The sequence below is a fragment of the Equus przewalskii genome, chromosome 17 (assembly GCF_037783145.1).
Source record: "Equus przewalskii isolate Varuska chromosome 17, EquPr2, whole genome shotgun sequence".
Lineage (NCBI taxonomy): Eukaryota > Metazoa > Chordata > Mammalia > Perissodactyla > Equidae > Equus > Equus przewalskii.
In genome coordinates, this window is record NC_091847.1 from 15,950,547 (window position 1) to 15,971,232 (window position 20,686).

Below are 20,686 nucleotides of genomic sequence, written 5' to 3' on the forward strand. Positions count from 1 at the left end.
TGGCATTAATAGGCAACAAGAAAGACCAAAAAGCCTTTTGAAGACCAAAATAAATGGATCTCTACAGGTGGAATTTCAGATTGTGACAGATGGTAAAAGAAAGTGAGGGAGGCAATGGGGAATCCTAATCAGTTCCATGCAAATCAGAATGAGTGTCCAGTTAACAACCTCTCTGTGAAATAAAACTACTGTAATAATGTAAAATGTAGTAACTGAAATATCAAAACAACAATATCCTAAGTATAGACAGAACCCTCTCCCCACACCTCCTGATCACTCAGCATGTGTTTTAAATTCAAGGTTGCCCTATCGAAGAGGTCACTTAAGGACAGTTAACCTCAATGAAATGTCTAGTATACTAACTCAAAAATAATCAAAACTGTATTTCAAAAGGGGAAAAATGAAAAGAGAAAAAGTAACGTCCTGCTTAAGATGTTACTATGCTATTTATTAGAGCAAGAATTATCTACACTAATTTTATTGAAACCCAGTAATTTCTAAAGCATAAATATTAATTATGCAGCAGTATTTTTCACTTTAACAAAACACACTTGAAAATTCCTTCTCAAGCCAAATCTAACTTAAAAACTCACTCTAAACATAAAACTACTCATCAGTTAAACTAAGAAGGAAGAGGGGAAAAAAAATACCAGTTCAGAGAAATGAGACTGGTTCAAGAAAAAAATAACTTTAATGAGCTGTCCATCAAAAAAAACAAAAAAAATCAAAGTTCCAATGCTAAAGTAGGCTGGTGTTTTCCAAGGTAAAATATTAATAAATCGGTTGCTTCCCTAAACATGGCTGGGATTTTAGAAACTGCCACACTAGGATAAAGTTATGAGAATGAAGATTAGGGAAATTTCACAGAGAGCAAATAGAGTGAAGAGCATACCATCCTTTAAGTAACAACAGTTTGCTGAATAACTTTAAAAGAGGGGAAAAAATGGCTGGCAATCCAGCTGTCACAATCATCCCCTGCCCCCCAAAATTGGAGTATTTTGTATGTAATTAGAGATGTAATAATGTATCAGCACACGACACAGACACACAAAACACTTCCAATGTTGTAACATAAAGCAGCCATTCTACATTAAAATATCCATAGTATTTTCTACTTAAGTACAAAGTGTAACTCCCTAAAATGCCTATTAATACAAAAGGAACAAGCACTTTAACGCCATTCTACTTTTTACCCTACAGATCTATGATAAACAACAACTTGAAAAGCAAGCACATCCCCTTCTAACTCTATACCTTCCTTCTCGCGGTAAGATACCGTCAGAGAATGAACGTGTACAACTTACATTCGTTTATTATCCTGGCTGCTTCCCTCCCTCCCTCCCTCCCTGTGGAACACAAATAAGCATTTTTAAGTTCACTTAAATTGATACCCAGCCCCAGTAACTCAGTCTATTTGAAATCTGCTTAATTTTGAAAGTTCTAATAAGAAGTGTTCAGGTTGGAAACGAAAAACTACCTTATAAGGGTATAAAAGACTGAAAGCAGGAAGCGGCTTTGACAAAACTAAGGAAGTTGCAGCGCGCTTGCTCACTGGGGGACTTTTTTGAGGCAGGAGAACTAACACATGACATCTTTCTCTCTCAAACTAAAATGTGACTTGTTTCACCGGTAAAAACGCAGTGGGAGCTGGAAAACACCGGGAGTCAGAAAGGAAGAGGAGGTGGGTGGTCAGTCGCAAGCCCCGACCTAGGTTCCCATTTTCGGAGTCCGAGTCTCCCCTTTCCCCACCCACACCCTGGGCAGAGTGTTGTCACAGCAATCTTGCAAAGCCTACAAGGAGAGAGCGCTTCTCTTTTCTCGTTCCTCTGCCAGGCCCGTCCCTGAGCGCGCGATGCCCCCAGTCCCCAAACCCAGGGGCAGGAAGGGGCGCGGAGGAAAAGGAGAGCCGGGTGCCCCGGCCGCCGTGACCACCCCAGCGTGCCCGCCGGCCCCCGGCAGGCGACCGTCCCCGCATCTCCTGGGGAGGCGCAGCCCACCGCGGGGGTAAGGGCCCGGAGGGCCCGGGGAGAAGGCGCTCCCAGGGGGTTCTCAGCCCCGCGCCCCCCTCCCCGGCCCCACAGGAGAAGCAAGAGGACAAGGGAGGCCCTGGGTCCGGGCCCCACCCCTCGCAACCCGGCCAGACGAGGAATGACACCGGCAGCGGCGGCGGCGGCACCGAGCCGCACCATTCATCTCCCGGCCTCTTCCCTTCCCCACCATTTTCCCACCTCCGCCTCAGTTTCCCCACCCCCGCCCGGCGCCCCCTTACCCCGTGCCACAGTCCACCACACAGGCCGGCAGCCGTCCCGCCATCTTCCTCCTCGCCTGCTGCTGCCGCTGCCGCCGTCTGCTCCGTGCTGCTTGGGGCCAGGGATTGGCGGCGGGAGGCAGGCGCTATCTGACCATCCACGGCCGGGCCGCCCTCTCCGTCCGGGGGGGAGCCGGGACGCCGAAGCAGCAGAGAGAAAGCAGCAGGCTCGGTCAGCCGCTACCACTTCCGCAACCCAGGCGGGCAGGCAGTCCCCGCCCTGCCCCGCCGCGGCCTCCTCCCCTCAGTTCTCCCCTCCTCCTCACTCCTGCCCCCACCCTACAACTTCTTCCCCTCACGCCGCCTTTCCCAAGGAAGCCAAGATGGCCGCCGGTGCCGACGCCCCGGCCAGGCCCGGGCCGCCAGCGCTCCCGCTTCCGCCTCCGAGCGGGAGGGGCGCGAGAGCATGCGCAGCGAGGAGCGGCTGGCGGCGCCGCTCCCCTCCCGACGCGCCAGGACTCCACTTCGGGTCTTCCCAGAGGTAGGGGCGGGGAAGTCAGCCCCGGCCTCCCATTCTCCTTTGGAAGGTGGAAAGGGCTTTTAGTTTCAATTACTTGGATGCTAGGTTGAGAAAGGGTTGGAACCGCGTCCCGCAGCCACAAATATCTTCTCCAGTGCCCCAGGGAAAACGGCCTAAGTGAAAAGGTTGTCAGCGGCACACAATCATTCTTATAACCTGCGTTGCTGCTTTTCTGTGTGGAAAAGAGCGATTATCAGGCCGAGGGTGAGCAGTCGGGGACGGATGGACAAAGGCTTGCACCGTGGCTCTTCCTCCTTTGTGCCGTGGTTTTATTCAGTTATACTTGTGCGTTGTTACAACGTTGTTTAGATTGTAGGCCCCCCAAAAGGCAGGGCTGTGCCCACAAGGAAGGCAAACCGGGGACTATATTCTACGTAGTATACTCTACACAAACAGGCCTTTATTCAAGGCTTTTGGATGATGACAAAGAATTCCCTCCGAAGTAGTTGAAGATTCTACTATTCTGCTAGCAGGATCATACCAAGGATTAAGGACCAAAGAATTTAATTAAAAAAAGAAAAAGGTTAAAAACTGGAAAGCCTAGAGCAATGGTTTTCAGACTTAAGCGTACATCAGAATTTGTGGAAGGCTTGTTAAAACAGAGATTGCTGAGGGGCTGGCCCCGTGGCCGAGTGGTTGGGTTCGCGCGCTCCGCTGCAGGCGGCCCAGTGTTTCCTCGGTTCGAATCCTGGGCGCGGACATGGCGCTGCTCATCGGGCCGCGCTGAGGCAGCGTCCGACATGCCACAACTACAGGGACCCACAGCGAAGAATATACAACTGTGTACTGGGGGGCTTTGGGGAGAAAAAATAAAATAAAATCTTTAAAAAAAAAATTTAAAAAAAAAACAGATTGCTGAGCCACACCCCTAGAGTTCTCTGATTAGGTGGTCTGGAGTGGAGCCTGGTAATTTTCGTTTCTACCAAGTTCCCAGGTCGTGATCTGGGACCCGACACGGGGAAACGAGAAGGTTAATAGCTTTCCTCTCCACCAGGCTTATCTTCTGATAAACCTCATGGATTTGCTTATATGAGGCTGAAAATAAAAATATTTTTCCTAACCAAGGATGTCTAATTCACTCCAGAAGATCACCTAGTGTGGTGTTAGGTCTACCTGGGGGATGGACTATGGGTTTTCCATTCATTTGACAGGTAAGTATTGCTCACCTGCTCTATTATGGCAGAGACTAAGCTGACCCTGAATATTCAGTAGGCACAAAATAGATAAGGTCTCTACTCTCATACAGTTTACAGTTTAGTGGAGAAACATACAAATTGTGTGAAGAGCAATGGAAAGCAGAGAGCTATGAGAAATGGGGATTACGGGTGGGAGAATGGGAGGGAGGCGGAAGATAGAGCAACCTTCTGTGACAAAGTGGCCTTCAACAGCGGAGGACTAAAGGATATAGCAAATAGGGGAAAGGGTGAGGAAGAAGGGCAGGCCTCCAGGAGGAGAGAACAGCAAGCGTCAAGACCCTGAGGTGAAGAAGAACTTGGCCTGTTCCACAAATGGAAAGAAGACCCAAGTGGTCAGAGTGAAGTAAGCCAGGGAAGAGGCAGTGGGAAGTGAAGCCGGAGAGAGAAGGAAGAATCAGACAGTGCAAGGATTTGCACACTTCTCTCAGCATCTTAAAGTTTAGCCTGAAAAACAGCTTGGAAGCCGTCAAAGAGATTTAAGCAAGGAAATGTTGTGGCTGCTTTGTAGGGAATGGATCCCACAAAGTAAACAGTGAAGCAAATGGTTTTATCACGCATTGTGTGCTGTAGTTTAGGGATAGAACTATGTGAGGAATAGCATCCAGAAGGCATCAGATATCTGTGGAGGAGACTCACTTCAGGGAATCATCATCATCGATTAGTGCCTAGCACATCCACAGCTACTCACAGGAAATAAATAAATAATCCTTGGGGAAGGCTTTCCTCAGGGATGGTCTTCCAAGAAGTCAAACAGAAGTGGTTCTTCGTTCAGATGCATAGTTTTTTTTCCCCTACATGTTAGAAGATGCTGAATGGGCATTCTTTGCTGCCTTTTCCACCCTCAGGTATTTAAGGTCATTTGGGAGGGCATTTGCCTGAAGATTGGTTCTGACAGAAAAGGGAGATGTGGCTTGGTTGGGGTAAAGTAAATGGTTGTTTCCAGCCTTTCAGGTGGTAAGGCAGGAAGGAAGGGATCCTACCAAAGGGGTCCCAAGGACAGGTGAGGTTAGGAACTTGAACAGGTCATTCAGGGAAGCCCACACTGGTCCATCCTCAAGATGGCTGCCCACACACTGGCCTTGGGTGGGTTGCCATGGAAGTTACCTCAGGGTCAGAAACTGGAATGCCCCCAGGGTCCAGGCAGGTGACGTTACAAGTGAAGAGGGCCATCAGGGAGGTATGACAATGTGGCAAGCCCACGTCCCAGCAGATGACAGTAGGAAACTGTTGCTATGCGGGAATGCAGGCCCAGGGTTGCCAGAGCCTCCCTTTTTTCGAGTATAGTTGGAAATCTGTGTTTTTATCTGTTGGTAACTAATTCTTTGAAGGTTGTATCTGACCTGTGGGCTGCCAGTTTTCAACTTTTGATTTGAAAGGCTGTTTAGCATTTACTTGTGTGTTGCATTCAAATATGAAGCTCATGTCGGCACTAGGTACTATATCTCACTTTCATGGGCATGAAGAAACCTTCAACCATAGTCTCTTTTGCATAGTCAAGATTGTCTTTGTCTGTAAAGGCTGTGACTGTTAGAAGCGTTTAGAAGCTTCTGACACTTGTTAGAAGTGTCATTTGTGCTTGTTCCTCATAATATGTCTACCCACACACTTTGCTTGCTTAAGACCTTTTCCACTTCCTGCTTGCTACATGCCAAATTGGTCAGCATTTGTACTGCTGCGGTGGCTCAGCCTTCCTCAACTGTGCAGAGCCTTCAGATGCACATCCGGCCAAAGCCTTTTTGACCACCCTGTTTGCATATGCACCCTTCCTGCTCACCCTCCTCCAAATGCAGAGAAGCTGAGGATGTCAGAGCTAGGAAAGCCTCTTAGAGATTGTCTTGTTTGATATGAAAAGGAAAGCAGTGGTGGATGAGTGTGTTTTGTTTGATTGCCCTATATCCATCCTCCCTAATAGCACCCTGATCTCCTTTTAGTTCAGGTCAACCAGGTGCTTGGTTCTTGTCAATTTCCAAGCTGGTCCCCAAACTTTCAAGCATTTGGGAGTCTTGCACTATCCTTCCAATAAATCCCCTTTTGCTTAAGTTAGTAGTTATCAGTTTCTATTACTTGCATCAAATTTAAGAACCCTAAGTGATACAGAAGCCCAGAAAAAATGTTTGTGATATTCCCACTACCTTAGAATAACCACGGAACACAGTGCAGACCAAAACCCAATTCTGACCCCTTTTCAGGACCCTTTAGCTGTAATGCCACAAACATTGTTTAATCTTGACTGATATACTAGTTACCAGTTACCATGAGATTTCCTGGATCATTCCTGTGCTTTAAGACCATTTTGGCAAATGCTCTGAATCTTAAAATGTCCAAGAAATTCACATGTCACTTAATCGCCATTATTTTAAAATGGAGAACATTATTATTTTTTAAAAAATTAACTTAGGTGCTTGCTGCAGGATGACTATTTGCAAATTAGCAGACCAATCAGTTCCACGGAGGACACTGATTAAGGCAGATAGATAAATGGTCAAAATGTCCACATAGCCTTGTGATCCGAGAGGGTGGCTGTGAACTCGGGCTTCTCCCTTCTCAAGTTGTATGATCTTAGACAACTAACTTGGTATGTAAACCGTGAACTGAATGTGGAATCAAGAGACTTGAGTATGAGCTCTTTAAATCTGTTTCTTCATCTATAAAATTGGCAGGAATAACTAACCTATAGGGTTGTTATGAAGCTTGAATTTTTTAAAAGCATATTATAAATTACAGAATGATCTTACAGACAGATCAAGAGGAATATGGTTTAGTTATAAAGCAATGACTCTTTTACTTATTACTTATACAGACTAAAATATCCAAACACTTGTCTTCCTCTTCACAGAAGTTATCTTGGGGCCTGCGTGCTTACTCTTTTAATGCTGCTATTGTGCAAAATATCTTTAGAAGGTCTCCTTCAGACTTGCCTTCAGAGCCCATGGCACATTCCTTTAAATATCTTCGTTGACCAATCTCAGCACTTTTTGGGTAGATTTGATTTTTAGAATTGGCCAAAAGCCATTTTTTCAGAGCCAAGCCAAATGAATAAAATGGCTGATCAACTAAGGCTATGTTTCATGATCAAAAGCTTTGTTGTCACTATGAAGTAATATAACTAGTTTTCATAGATGACTTATGAACTGCTTCTGACCATGGTTCTAGAAAGGAAGTTCTAAGAAGATTTTGTTCAATGCCCACATGCCAGGGAAAAAATATTAGACTCATATATTTAATTTCAGTGGAAAATATATTCATATAGTGATAATATCTGTACAGTGTTTGAAACGAGGTGCAATTCTATGGGCTATCACCCTTGTCCCCCACACTGCCTGCAAAAAATGAATAAACTATTAATAGAAACATATTTATTTAAAGTTTTATATAAATTTTAATATAATTTTTATTTATTCACATAAATATAAATATTATATTTGTGTATAAACTTATATAAATATAACTCTCAATTTGAAAGAAAATAAAAGTTAGACTTCTTCTCACACATACATATCATATTACATATAAAAACAAATTCCAGATGGACTACAAATCTTCAGTGTGGAATAAAATCCAGACTACTTGTCATGGCCTGCTAAGCCTGCCTGGTTCCTTCCTTCCACTCCAGCTTGTCTCTTCCCCTCCCCGACAAATTAGCCACATCAGCCTTCTTGCTCTTCTTCATACACACCAAGGCCATTCCCACCTTCATCTTCTCCCTGGACTTCCCGTCTAATTATTAGTTATTCATGAATCAGTTTAAATATTGCCTCCTCAGAGAAGCTTTTCCTACCCACCCAATCTGAAATAGCCTGCCTCACTCTACCATGTCACCATGTTTTAATTATCTAGTGAAATACCTCATTTATATATTGGTTTATTTGATTATTGTCTGTCTTTCCTAGCTAGAAAACATCCCCACTAGAATTTGAAGAGGGCCTGGCACATAATAAGTACTTAACAAATATTAGTTGAATGAATAAGTGAACTAATAAAAACAAGACTATAAATATTTTAGAAGAAAATTTAGGAAAATATTTGTATTATCTCAAGGTGGGGGAGACTTTCTTAAGTAGGAGTAGAAACCCATAGCCATTAATGGAAAGATTTTACTACATAAACAATTAAATTTCCATTGGCTAAAGACTTTTTTAGAAATTATAGATTAGGGCCAGCCCAGTGGCATAGCGGTTGAATTGGCGTGCTCCATTTGGCAGCCTGGGGTTCACAGGTTCAGATCCTGGGTGCAGAACTATGCACTGCTCATCAAGCTATGCTGTGGCAGGGATCCCACATATAAAGTAGAGGAAGATGGGCACAGATGTGAGTTCAGGGCCAACCTTCCTCAGCAAAAAGAAGAGAGATTGGTGGTGAATGTTAGCTCAGGGCTAATCTTCCTCAAAAAAAAAAAAAAGAGAAATTATAGATTAGAAGAAAATATTTGCATCACCTATCACAAAGGTTAATATCTCCAGTAGTTAAAAATGATGATAAAAAGGCAAATAATCCAACAGAAACATTGGCAATGGGTATTAACACAAACTCCCTACAGAGGAAATTTAAATGGCCAATTAACATAGGAAAAGAGGCTTTTCATCACTGCTAGTAAAGGAACTACAAATTAAACATGACAGATACCATTTTTCACCCATCATTCACAACATTTAAAAGGAGAAAAGATATCCAGTGCTGATAAGTGTATAGGAAAATGGACATGCACTAAACCCTGTTCCTAAGAATGTGAATTGCTACAACCTCCTACAAAGTTAACCATCAATATCTGTTAAAACTTAAAATTTGTATATATTAGTCTTAGGAATCCCATTTTGGTGAATCCTAAAAAAATAAAAATAGTGATGTTGGAGAGAGAGAAGATTATGATCATGAAGAGTTATTTAAAAGTTTGAAGATTTAGAAATTATCCTTCATTTCAAGTTCCTTTGTGACCGGGTAAATGTCAAGTTTCTTTTAACTTAGAAGAAGGAGAGCCTGGATCTTGAGGGACGCTTGCCATCTCTTCCATGTATCTTTATTGACCTGCAGGGATTTGTAACAGAGATTGATATTTATGCTTTCTCCTTAATAACAGTACCTGGATTTTATTCAGGTGCCTATGTGCCTAGACACAAGACTGCATTTCTCAGTCTCATTTGCAGCTGAGTCCACACCAGCTGTGTGATTAAGTTAGCATCAATGAGATATAAAAGGAAGTAGCTGAGTGAAACTTCTGGAAAATATCTTTAAAGAAGACTGACTCAGTTAGGAGGAGCACCATTTTGGTTTTTGCCCTACACTTTTCTTACTGCCTGAAACACAGATAAAGTGACTAGAGCTCCTCGGCCATTGTGGATGATTAACTGATCTTGAGACTAGAAGCCAAATCCTAGGGAAGGTGGAGCAGAAAAATAGAAGGATCTCACATCACTTATGACCCTGAAGTGCCATGTAAGCCCTGGACCACCTACTTCCTGACTTATTTTACATGAGAGTAAAACACTTAGTGTTTAAGCCACTGTAATTTGACATTTCAATTATACACAGATAAATCTAACTCTAATTGATAATACCATGATATAATGTTAAATACAAAAAGCAAGTTCCTAAGTAATATCAGAAGGCTGTAAGCTCAAATGCTTATAGATGGTAAACCAGTAATACAAAAAGGTGGATTAGAAAGGTATACATAATAGGGAATGAAGAGGACCGTGTTAAATTGCAAAACCCATACTGCATCAATAATATCATTACCATGTAGGCAAGTGAATCCAGATTTTCCAGTTTTTCATGTTAAATTTCCCCGGTGTTTTGCAAACAAAACATTTTCCCCACTATATCTAGACTGCGGGCCACTAGTTTGTGACATTTGATTTGTAGTGTGATCTAATATTTGGGAAAACACCAAAAAAGGAGTAAGAGAGGGAGACAGGAAAGAAGAGTGGGCTCGTATGTATGTATATTTATATGTGGTGTAAACAGAGAGAGTATATGGAAGATTGCACGTGAAACAATGGAGACCTATAAGAAGGATGAGATTCAAGGGGGAGATTAATTTTTGTGTTAGAACTCTGTATTTTCTGTCTTGTTACAATGAATATACATTAATTTTGTTATTTAAAAAAATCTGATAAGGTAGGAAGAAAATTACTGAGAAGATACCCAAACTGGAAATCCTGTGCAAATGCCACAACATAATCATAGAAAGCTTTTAGGATAATTCAATCTGAGTGAGTTCAGTCTGTCACAGGAGCAGGTCATTAATTTAAATATTAATACCTAAAACTAGAAAATGCAGATTTGAGAGGGAAAACCCAAACTTTTTGTGGGTTGCAGTGATTTCTGTTAGGTGTTGATGACCCGGAAGTCATTTACAAACATATGCACCTGCCAGTTGAAGAAAAAGATGTTTCAGGAAATGGTACCTTGATTATTTTTTAAATAAAAGATAAAAAGAAGTACATTCTTAGTTCTTTGAAATTACAATGTGGTTCAATACATACATTGCATTTAGGTTAACATCATGGTTTTTTTTTATTAAAATTGATTCTAGTTTTAGAGCAGCTCCAATTTTTAAATATTCATTGCTTTTTTCTACTTCTTTCTCAGTCGTTACCATCCTCTTCAAAACACATATTTGAAAAATGTTCAGGCTTCTCATCTCAATCTAAAACTGTGCATTCGGTTACAGTTTGATGAAAAGAAACTGGATTGTGAATACATTTTTTTCTGACACATCTATTTTTACCCTTTGGTAAATTTGACAACCTGTGACAATTCTCGCCTCTCTGGAACAAGTCTCCCAATTATAGAAGAAGCTAACAATGATAATATGATAAATAATAAATTATTTGACTGTTTTGAGTTTGTCCAAAATGAAGTTTATCAAACTTTTTCCTCCTGCCTTCTCTCCCCACCCCCAGCCCTGACACACACCAAGCACCATCGCAGCATTTATGCCCTAGGGAATTATGGTGCTTAAATAGCAGTCAATTCCTCTAAGGTAGTGTCAGTGTTTTCTCCACAGAATAATAATTTTGTGAAACGGACTTAGTATAACTCCCTAGTTTAGCAAATGAGGAAACTGGGATACAGAGAGTTAAGAGACTTATTTAAGGTCTCACAACAAACTAGTAGAGTACTTCTACTTAAATACATCTCCAGAGATTCATAGAAGATAAAGTCTATATTGAAAATCCACACAATTCTTGTGTAATATAACAAATTCAATGCTGCTTTAAAATCCGGCATAATGGCTTATGGTCCAGACACTTGACGGCAATAAATGAGAGAAACCAAACTCCAACCAGCTTAAGAATAAAAACGAATTTTTTCTTTAGAGTGAGTGGAGCTCAAATAGGTGTAAATTCCAAGGGTTAAGCCCCAGTGTAAATTCCTAATTGGGTTCAGGCATTGCTGCATGCAAAGGCTCAAAAATATCAGAATCTGCCTCTCCTCCTCTTTAGGCTTTGCTTGCCACTGTGTAGGCTTCATTCTCAGGCAGCTTTACTCACACAGTGGCAAAAATGGCTTATGTTCTAACAGTTTATCAACCCCGGTGCAGAGAGTCCATCTTTCTCAGTGGTCTCAGTCTCATTGGCTGGCTTGGATCAGGTGTCCTTCCTGAGCACTTCGCTGTGACTCCAGTTGGCCAAGCCTAGGTCACATGCCACCTTCCATTAGTCCCCCTAAAAGAACCACATGGACAGAAAGTGAAGAAGGAGTGATCACAAAGGGAAAAATAAGTGTTTATTACTCAAGAAGAGGTAATGAATGTAAGGCAATCAAACACAAAATCCATTAAAAATCCCATTTATATTTACACTGAATTATAAACTGACACAACTATTAATTTCTTGCTTGGTAGTTGGGGGTTCATGATATGTTCATTAAAAAAAATAAAAATTAACAAAACTAAAGAAGAGAATACCATAAAAGCGGAAAAAATAGAAATACACTGAAAAATATTGACTTTGCCAAGAAAAAAAAGATGCATTGCATGTGTGTGTTTATATTGTCAGCCCATAAATGAACACAAAAGCAAATGAAAAACAAAAACGTTGGATATCTGCCAAACGTTACATTAATCTAAATGTTTAATGATTCCCTCAATCCTGCACTGAGAAAGCAATCATTATATCTTTGCAGTAGCATGTGTTTATTTTGGTTTCCATTTCATCTCAAACGATGATGAGCTTGTGCTAGCTTTACTTAATACTTCTATTGGAAAGTTTATGATTATTCAGTTCATAAAGAGAATGGCCTATACCCGGCCAATTTTTATCATTGTGTAACTAGAATTCTGCTCATTCGTTTGTCTATTCGTTCATTTATTTATGTTATGTGCCAGTTATGAATCAGAAACAAGGCTGGACACTAAGATTAAAAAGATGAGTAATCCACAGCCCCACCCCTTGAAGAAGTCAAAGTGCAGTAAGGGAAACAGTCAAGTGAAAACTACCGTACAGCATGAGAAGGGATTTGCACAGGACTTTAGAAGCAGAGGAAGACTCATAGCTCATTCAGCTGAGAGAACAAGGAAGCCTTCAGAGAAAGCTTAGGGAGTGCTTTCCAAGGTGAAGAAGGATGTGAAAGGCAATTCTGCAAAGAATAATATGTGCAGTGACACACAGCCTTAAAAGAACTGTGGGAGTTTCCAAAGTGGCTTACCACTATGGCTGTGGTATGGGGTGTGTACAAGAGAAGAGTCAGTGTGAGTGTCTTCGTGTGCTAAGTTTGGACTTTATCTTGCAGTTCTAAAACCCTGGTCCCCCAACTAGAACCAGGCTGACAGTAAAGAGCCATCTGGAGAACGTGCTAAAAATAGAGATTTCCCAGGCTCCACTTCTGGAAATTTTGGTTCGAGAGGAATCTGTTTTAAAAAAAAGTTCCCTACGTGAGTCTGGAGCACATCCAAGTCTGAGAACCACTGTGTGTGGGCAATGGGGATGCATCAGAGGTTCTGGGAAAGAGAATAACCCTGTTTTGGAAAGATAGCTCTTTTGCCAATGGAAAGATGTTGTAAAGCAGGTCAAACAGGAGTTGGAGGAACCTGATAGGAGACCGTTGTGATAAAACAAATTAAGACAAGGCGAGCAGCTGCTCTGTAGCAGAGGCAATGGGGGTGCAGAGGAGGTGAATCTTCAGAGATGTTTCTGAGAAATGTAATCCGCAGGACTAGATGATCTGTTTGATGTGGGAAGTGAAGTGTGTGGAGGGGGGCAGAGGGGGGTGGGCTGGAATTCTGGTTTGTAAAGGGTGCCCTTGAGAACTGGGAGTGAGAGGTAAGCAGCAGCAGCCGTGGCTGTGTGTACAGCAGTGTGATGTTAGCTCAAGGTGGGAGACCAGGATGGAGCTTGCCATGGGCAGGAGGCCAAGGCTTGGGACTGGGCTATCCAAGATGCAGAGGCTCAGATCTTCGAACCCGGAAGTTGAAAACTTGCTGATGACTCCTTGCCTGGGGACATCTCCTATCTTTGTGCCACCTGTGGTCCCTGCCTGATGTCATCTCTCATAGCCCCTGTAGTAGCCCTTAGGCTTTCTCTCTAGCTTACAAACTTCCTGAAGCTAGGAATTATGTGTGTCCTTATGTTCTCAGAGCCTAGCCTTGTGCCTGCACATATTTGATGCTCACATTTCTAGGTGAATGAATTTTATTAATTACTCAGATAATTCCAGCTACAACAGCCTCATTATATCAGTATGGGCTTTGTGCCTCATTTGTGTGTGTGTGTGATTATATAAACTTGTATTTCTGTAATTCTATATGCTTCTTTTATTTCTTTCCAAAACACACATTTTTATGATGAATAAGAGTATGCAAAATACATTGCTTTCTTCCAAACATTAATTATTGCAAGATGCCTATGTAATGAGTGAACCAGCCATCTCCTACAGATATTAATTTGTATTCCACCAAAAAGAGCTTGATTAATAAAAAATTATTTTTCAGGGCTGGCCCCCTGGCATGGTGGTTAAGTTTGGCACCCTTCACTTTGGCAGCCCAGGTGCATGGGTTCAGATCCAGGATGTGGACCTACCACTTGTCAGCTGTGCTGAGGTTGTGACCCACATGTGAAAAAGAGGAGGATTGGCACAGATGTTAGCTCAGGGTGAATCCTGCTCAAGCAAAAAAAAGAGGAAGATTGGCGGCAGATGTTAGGGCAAATCTTCCTCACCAAAAAAAAAAATATATATTTTAAGAACTTTCAATCTAATTAGTTAAAGATAAGGAATAATTTTCAGTTCAGTTATCTAGATAAGCATATATGGATGCATAGAGGTTATTTTTCCAGAGAGTAGTATGATCACTTTAAAGTATCTGTTTATCTTTTTCTCATATGATGCTACATCAAATAAATAAGAGAGGCTTTTCTGAAGTCCCAAAGGAGTCACTTCCATGAAAGATAAACAAATATTGTAAGGACAGAAAGTGTAAGACTAACTTGAAAGTTACATTACTCTTGATGTATAAGCTTTTATTCTGTTCATTGATTGGATGATTCCTTTTTTGTTTATTCTTCATTATCCTTGCCTTCATTGCAGATAAGTACCGAAGTACCTTAGGTACTTTAGGTGCTCTGAGTACCTAACAGAAACTTCCTACTTAAAGAGTTTGAAAACAACAGAAAACTCAAATACATAGTCGCAACTTTTCTTTATAACCTACTCTCATGATAAAGAGCAATGACAAGTAGGCAAGCTAATATCAGAGATTCCAAAGTATAGTTACCAAGCAGATATTAAATTCAGATAACCAAAAATGTAAAATAGCAATGATATTGGCAAAAACTCTTAGTTTTTTCAAAAAAAGTATATTTTGGATTCTAATGCCATTTCACCCTGGTTATTTGGAATGAATTCTTACATCTAGATAATGAATTGCACCTCTCTAAGCGTATTTGACCCCTTGTTACTCCCCTGTGTGTGTTGATGTTCTAGCCCCTTGGTATGTCCTAATTATTGTGAAATTCTATAACTCTCTGTTTCCCCAATCTCCAGGAGACTGTTTTATGCCTCTCTCCTTATAACTTATGATGTGTATGTGCTAGTCCCCTAAATTGACTCAACTCCTTTTTATGACCCTGTATTCTATATGCAATTTCCATCATACCTCACTGGCTTTACCCAGTCTCTGGTTTTGGCTTCTCTGATCTGCTTTGACCTTTTGCTACCCAAACCCAATGCAAATACTGCACTAGCCTTAATGTGCTGGTCATTTGTCTACTTGGTCTCAAATCCATTCATTCCTTGCCCTTCTTTTACTCTGTATGGAAGGAAGCTGATTCCTGCCAACTCCATTTCCTACACTCACTTGCCTATGCCCAAAAGGATTTAGGACAATGAAAGATAAAAAGATAAAGTAGCAACACTGGCAGAAGAAGAGGAGAAGCCAAGATATTAAGATATTTCTCCCCATCTCTGATTCAAGGAGCTTCTGCCACAGTGGCTGCTTCTCCTGTATGATTCTCATTCTTGGTCCAGCCAGGGACAGTGGCTCCAGGGCTCTGTTAACCCAGCTCCTCTGTTGGTCTGTCCAACCCTAGGGATAGAAGATAGAGGCTTCTTGCTCTTGCTCCTCTCTAGGGTGCCCCTCCTTCCCCAGTTTGGCTTTCTGGCCCTTCCACACCTTTGTGACTAGTTCCTGGTATTAAATTCCCTCAACTGAACTACCTGCCTTGGGCTCTGATTTCTGACTGGACCCCATATCACACACTCAGGTGACAATACCTGGCAGATTGTAATTGTCATCATTGCAGAAGAACTCATGTAGGTATTGCAAGGCTCACATCCCAAAATGTCTAGCAGAGATATAAAATAACTAAGAAATTTGTTGAAAATATATAATACAGTGGAGACAAAGTCATTTAATTTTTTTAAAAGCCACTTTCATTTAGTTCTTATCTTCATTCATTAGTAATCTCCCATCAATAGGGAAACCGTGAGGAATGGAGCAGAGTGAACAAAGAATCAGGCCCACGCTGAACCCAAAATAGTTCCAAGTAGATTTGCCTGCACAAAAGAAAGAAAGATGTAATGAGCACCCAGAGTAGGTGACAAAACACATTTAGCACTGTTAATGTTAAATAACAACGAAGACCCCTGCTGCTCTCCCCAAGAAACTCTCTCTTGCATTAATTTGACCTTCCAACGACACGAAAGCAGTCATACTCATTGCATGCAGGAGTCCAGGACAGTGTCAGTGGCCTAATGGCCTAGGAGTGACCCATCCTTTGAGATAGGTTTCCAGATCAGACTTTTGCACTCCATGAAAGGTTGAGACTGTGGTTTCATGACCTTGGGTAGGATGCAGTTCATCATCATGTCTAGCTTCTAAGTAAATCTTTTTCTGATTTTATTGAAATGGAGCAGAACTAAAAGCTACAAGGGGGGCTAGTTTTATTCTTTAACCAGTTTCCTGGCAATGCTGCAATGAAGTACTAGAAACTGCGTGGCTTAAACAACAGAAATTTATTTTCTCACAGTTCTGGAGGCTAGAAGTCTGAGAGCAAGGTGTTGGCAGGATTGCTTCCTTCTGAGAGCTATGAGGGAAGGATCCATTCTAGGCCTCTCACGTGGTTTCTAGGGTTTGCTTGCAATCTTCGGTGTTCCTTGGCTTGCAGAAGCATCATCCTGATGTCTGCCTTCATCTTCACAGGTGGTCTCCGTATGTGTGTGTGTGTGTGTGTGTGTGTCTGAATCCAAACTTTCCCTTTTCATAAGGACGCCAATCATATTGAATTAATGCCCCTCCTAATGATCTCATTTTAACTTGATTACCTCTGTAAAGACCCTATCTCCAAATAAAGTCACATTCTGAGGTACTGGGGGTTAGGACTCCAACATATCTTTTTGAGAAGGACACAGTTCAACCCATAAGAGGTCATTTATGCAGATTAGCTCACCTTCTCTTGCTGAACTCTCCTTTCCACACCCACATTCCCATTTCTCTCCACCAAAGCCTTCTGGCAGACCTGCGGTCAGGAAAACATCTGGTAAACTCATTCACACTGAGGTCTAATTGGCCAAAATTTCTTTGTCTGTTTATAAAGTACAACAGTCCAAAAGGATATAAAGCAATGATAAGAAACCGATAAGGTTTAGTGTATTGTCCCTCCTGGAAATATCTACACTTTAACAAATCACAAGGAATTATACCCATTCCTCACTATAACATAAATGGTAGCAACGCTTGGGCTTATGAGAAAAATTTGCTAAGCAACCTTTGATTTTCATTGTAATGAACATAAAAACTGCATTTTTTATTAATGGCAAATAAGGTTGAATTCCATGCATTGATACAAGTGTACGCACTCATAATTCCCTACTGAAGATTACTATAAATTTCTTCTTTAACACTAATAAAAAATATAAACACTCCTAAAGAACTGCAAACTTGATAGCTATTGCCACATTATCGATTTCATAAGTGGTTCAAAGGCAATGAAATCAGCAAGATATTTGGACCACTTGAACCAATAATGACTTTCTTTTAAGTCCATCTCCTCTAAAATTGCTTTTAAGAGTCATGTTTGCACCCCATAAAAATTTTTTTTGACTCAAGAATATGGGCTATGCTAGCACAGCTATCATATTTAAGAAAAACTTATATAAGCTGACACTAAGAACTATAAAGTAAGATAGGGAAACTTGACTTTATGTTTTGTACTCTAAAATATAGTTGATTCTTATTGTTTGCAATAGTTATAATCTATAAAGTTACTGTGAACACTGAATTAGCAAATACTGAATCAATGCTCCTACCGGAAATACAGGATTAGGTTCCTGTCAGCCTCTGGTCCCAACATTCTTGTCAACTGAACTCATAACCTTGGTTTACGTGTGTTTCTGTTTAAAGACACTTTATTTAATATATATTGATGATTCATTAACATTGAAATCACAGCCAACAGCACTATAACTCATGCCTGAATGAAGCTTATCTAACACTTTTTTCGTCAAAAGGTGTATGACAGCCTTCTTGTGCTTAGAAACACTAGACAGCACTTTAGCACTATGCATGCAGGACATTTTAAAGTAGCAAAGTCAACAACAAAAGGCGTAGAAATGCAAATAATATAGCATTAAATAGACCACAAAAAGGACACATTTACAATATGAGAGCTGAAACAGAAAGGCACAATGTCACCTTGTTCAACCTCAGTTGTGAACATGAGCAATCAACAGCTCAAATTTCAATTTGAAAATACCTAATATCTGCAATGCACAATACACAAGATATGCCTGTACACTCTCTAAGCCTTTAGTCCCTTCAAGGTATTGGGTTTGAGATTTCAAAAGCTTCATCTTTTGCCTTGAACGGACTCTTCTCTTAAACTCTTCCCTGCTTACGGTTTCAAAGTTTATTTTGAAATGCAAAAAGTCCAGAATCAACTCTGTGTTTTCTTTCATTCTTTTCTTAAGGCAATAAAGGCAAGATAATTAGTAGCCTGAAGAGTAAGTGAGGGGAGGGATAGAGATAACAGGAAAGAACATGGGAAAAGAAGAAAACATCAGTTAGTGTTCAAAATACTGTCCTGCCACATAAATTTTCTTTTCTCCACCCAGCTTCTCAGGTCATTCTCAAACTTTCACTGTCCAGGAGAATGGCACAGACCCCACTTCATTTGAAGAATACCACTCCGGACCAATGGAAAAGGTTAACCCCTGTGATTACATTAATTATCATTTGTGAACACATTCAGATTGAAATAAGAGCTTGCAGTCTTGCAAAATATAAGGGGATCTTTTAGACAAATAAAACTGAAATTTATTTTTCAACCAAGAGTTGAATAGCAACTTGGCACTGTTTGAATAGCATAGCTCATTGTGACTACAGCTCTGTGGCCCTTTTGCTTTGCCTGTGAAGCAGTTCTTTTAAACAATGGGGTGCTGGGCCATTATTTAGGCAAGACTCACATAAGATAGAAATCCATCAAAATGACTTGACAAATCAGAGAGAAAAGTCAAGCAAACTGTACTGCTATGCTGCGTCTAAATTGCAAAGGAGAGGAGGGAGGGGGAAAACAGTGTAATTAGAGGCCATTTAAGCTCTCACATAGGAAGAACAGCACAATAGTCTATATTTGAAATTGTAGTGGGAATTCGAAGTTCTAAGGTGGTAGGGATAGGGCTGAGGGAACAAAGAGAAGGGAAGAATGAAAAGAAGAAGGCACAATATGTACTCACACTCGCAGAGAAAGTATTGGATTAGACACCTCCAAGAATCAGAAACAGCTCTAGGAGAAAGGAATAGTCAAATAGCATTTCTCCTAAGTACAATAAGAGATGTCAGGCTGGAGAGAAGAATGAGAGATGGTAGAGGAGGGTGTGACAAGGCAGAAAGCACTGAAATGGAAGCAGATGGAATATTTACAAGGGATAGAATAAAAATTGGTGTTTTAAGTAAAAATATTTCACTAGTGTAAAGTCCCTAGGCATGCCATTAATGTTTAATTTAGATTACACAGCTTTATCCTGCTCACTATGTATTTTTCTAAAAATAACTTTAAAAAGTGCTGCCCAACATTCTTGGCCACTCTTTAGGGTGTGATTATGGAGCCTCATATAGACCCAGAGAGTTTTTTCTGAAGGCTAATTTCGTTCTCTACCTTTGATCCTGCCAAATGGAGAAAACAAACGTGAACTGTTTCTTCTGCAAGGAACAACTCTCGAAACTGCTCCAGTTCTTAAAGGAGAGGCAAAAATACTAATGTCTCAAGTTTCTCACGTAAAAGCTTTCTCGTACAAACATTCCCTCACAGTTGTATAACACTTCATGCTTTTGAAGCACTTTCAGGTGCATTACCTCATTTGAATTTCAGTGAATTCTATCATAAAAGGCATTTTCTTTATCATGTGTTTTGCATACTGCTTTTTCCGCTACCAAAACCAATAAAACATTAGACATGGTGAGTTAGTTTTTTTACACCCTCAATACTCTCAACCTTTTACTGTTTTCACTTTTTCTTTCCTGCAGCCTAGAGAGTGTTTTATGCTGCTGCTCAGTTCTCTTGACTCTCCAAATTTCTAATCTTTCATTTAGCAAAGTAACATGAGACCTAGAAAAAGTCCTGTTTGGTATAAATATTTGGCCCCCTGTGTCACAGCCAACTGCCCACATCATTCACTGGCAATAGGAGAGCCTCTGTGGCCTATTGAGGTTGTTGAAGAGCGTCAGGGGCTCTTAACCAAAGTTTTAAAGCCAGACTAGACCTGGCTTTGAACCCTGGGGTTACCACTTAGCAGCTGTGTGGTGTCCTCATAAAGTGGTGATACCCACTGAATGTCATTTGTAAAGTTTCTAAATGCAGCAAAGTTCCTGCCCATTTGGTAGGCATTGAATGAATGTTTATTTCTCTCCCTTAACTCATAGAGGGAAGACTATCGAAGAGTCACCCACAGCTTACATGACAAGGGCTGGGGTTTGATCTTCTTCACAGACGTAGAAATGGGAAGCCTACCCTCCAACCCCAGGATAATTGTGTGCACTGCTAGACTCTGACCGGCCCACCAAGTCTTCTGAAACCAGGCAGTCTGCTGACACCCAATCAGGCACATCATGTTATTATCTCCAAATAGCCCAAGTGCATGCCATAGTTCTGAAGAAGACCATCTCAATCAGTTTCATAATTATGCAACAACAAACACAGATATCTACAGCCAACCAACATTGTTCAGATC

The 20,686-nt window shown here is 41.1% G+C and overlaps 1 protein-coding gene across 1 annotated transcript in view; it reads right to left on the reverse strand.

Moving 5' to 3' along the window:
* Nucleotides 1-2,693, reverse strand: part of ACTR3 (actin related protein 3) — a 55,924-nt gene extending 53,231 nt beyond the window's left edge. The window contains exon 1 of the mRNA XM_008535394.2: nt 2,270-2,693. Within this exon, the coding sequence (XP_008533616.2) occupies nt 2,270-2,313 (44 nt within the window). The 5' untranslated portion in view covers nt 2,314-2,693. The remainder of the gene's footprint in view (nt 1-2,269) is intronic.
* Between the last annotated feature and the right edge of the window lie 17,993 nt (nt 2,694-20,686).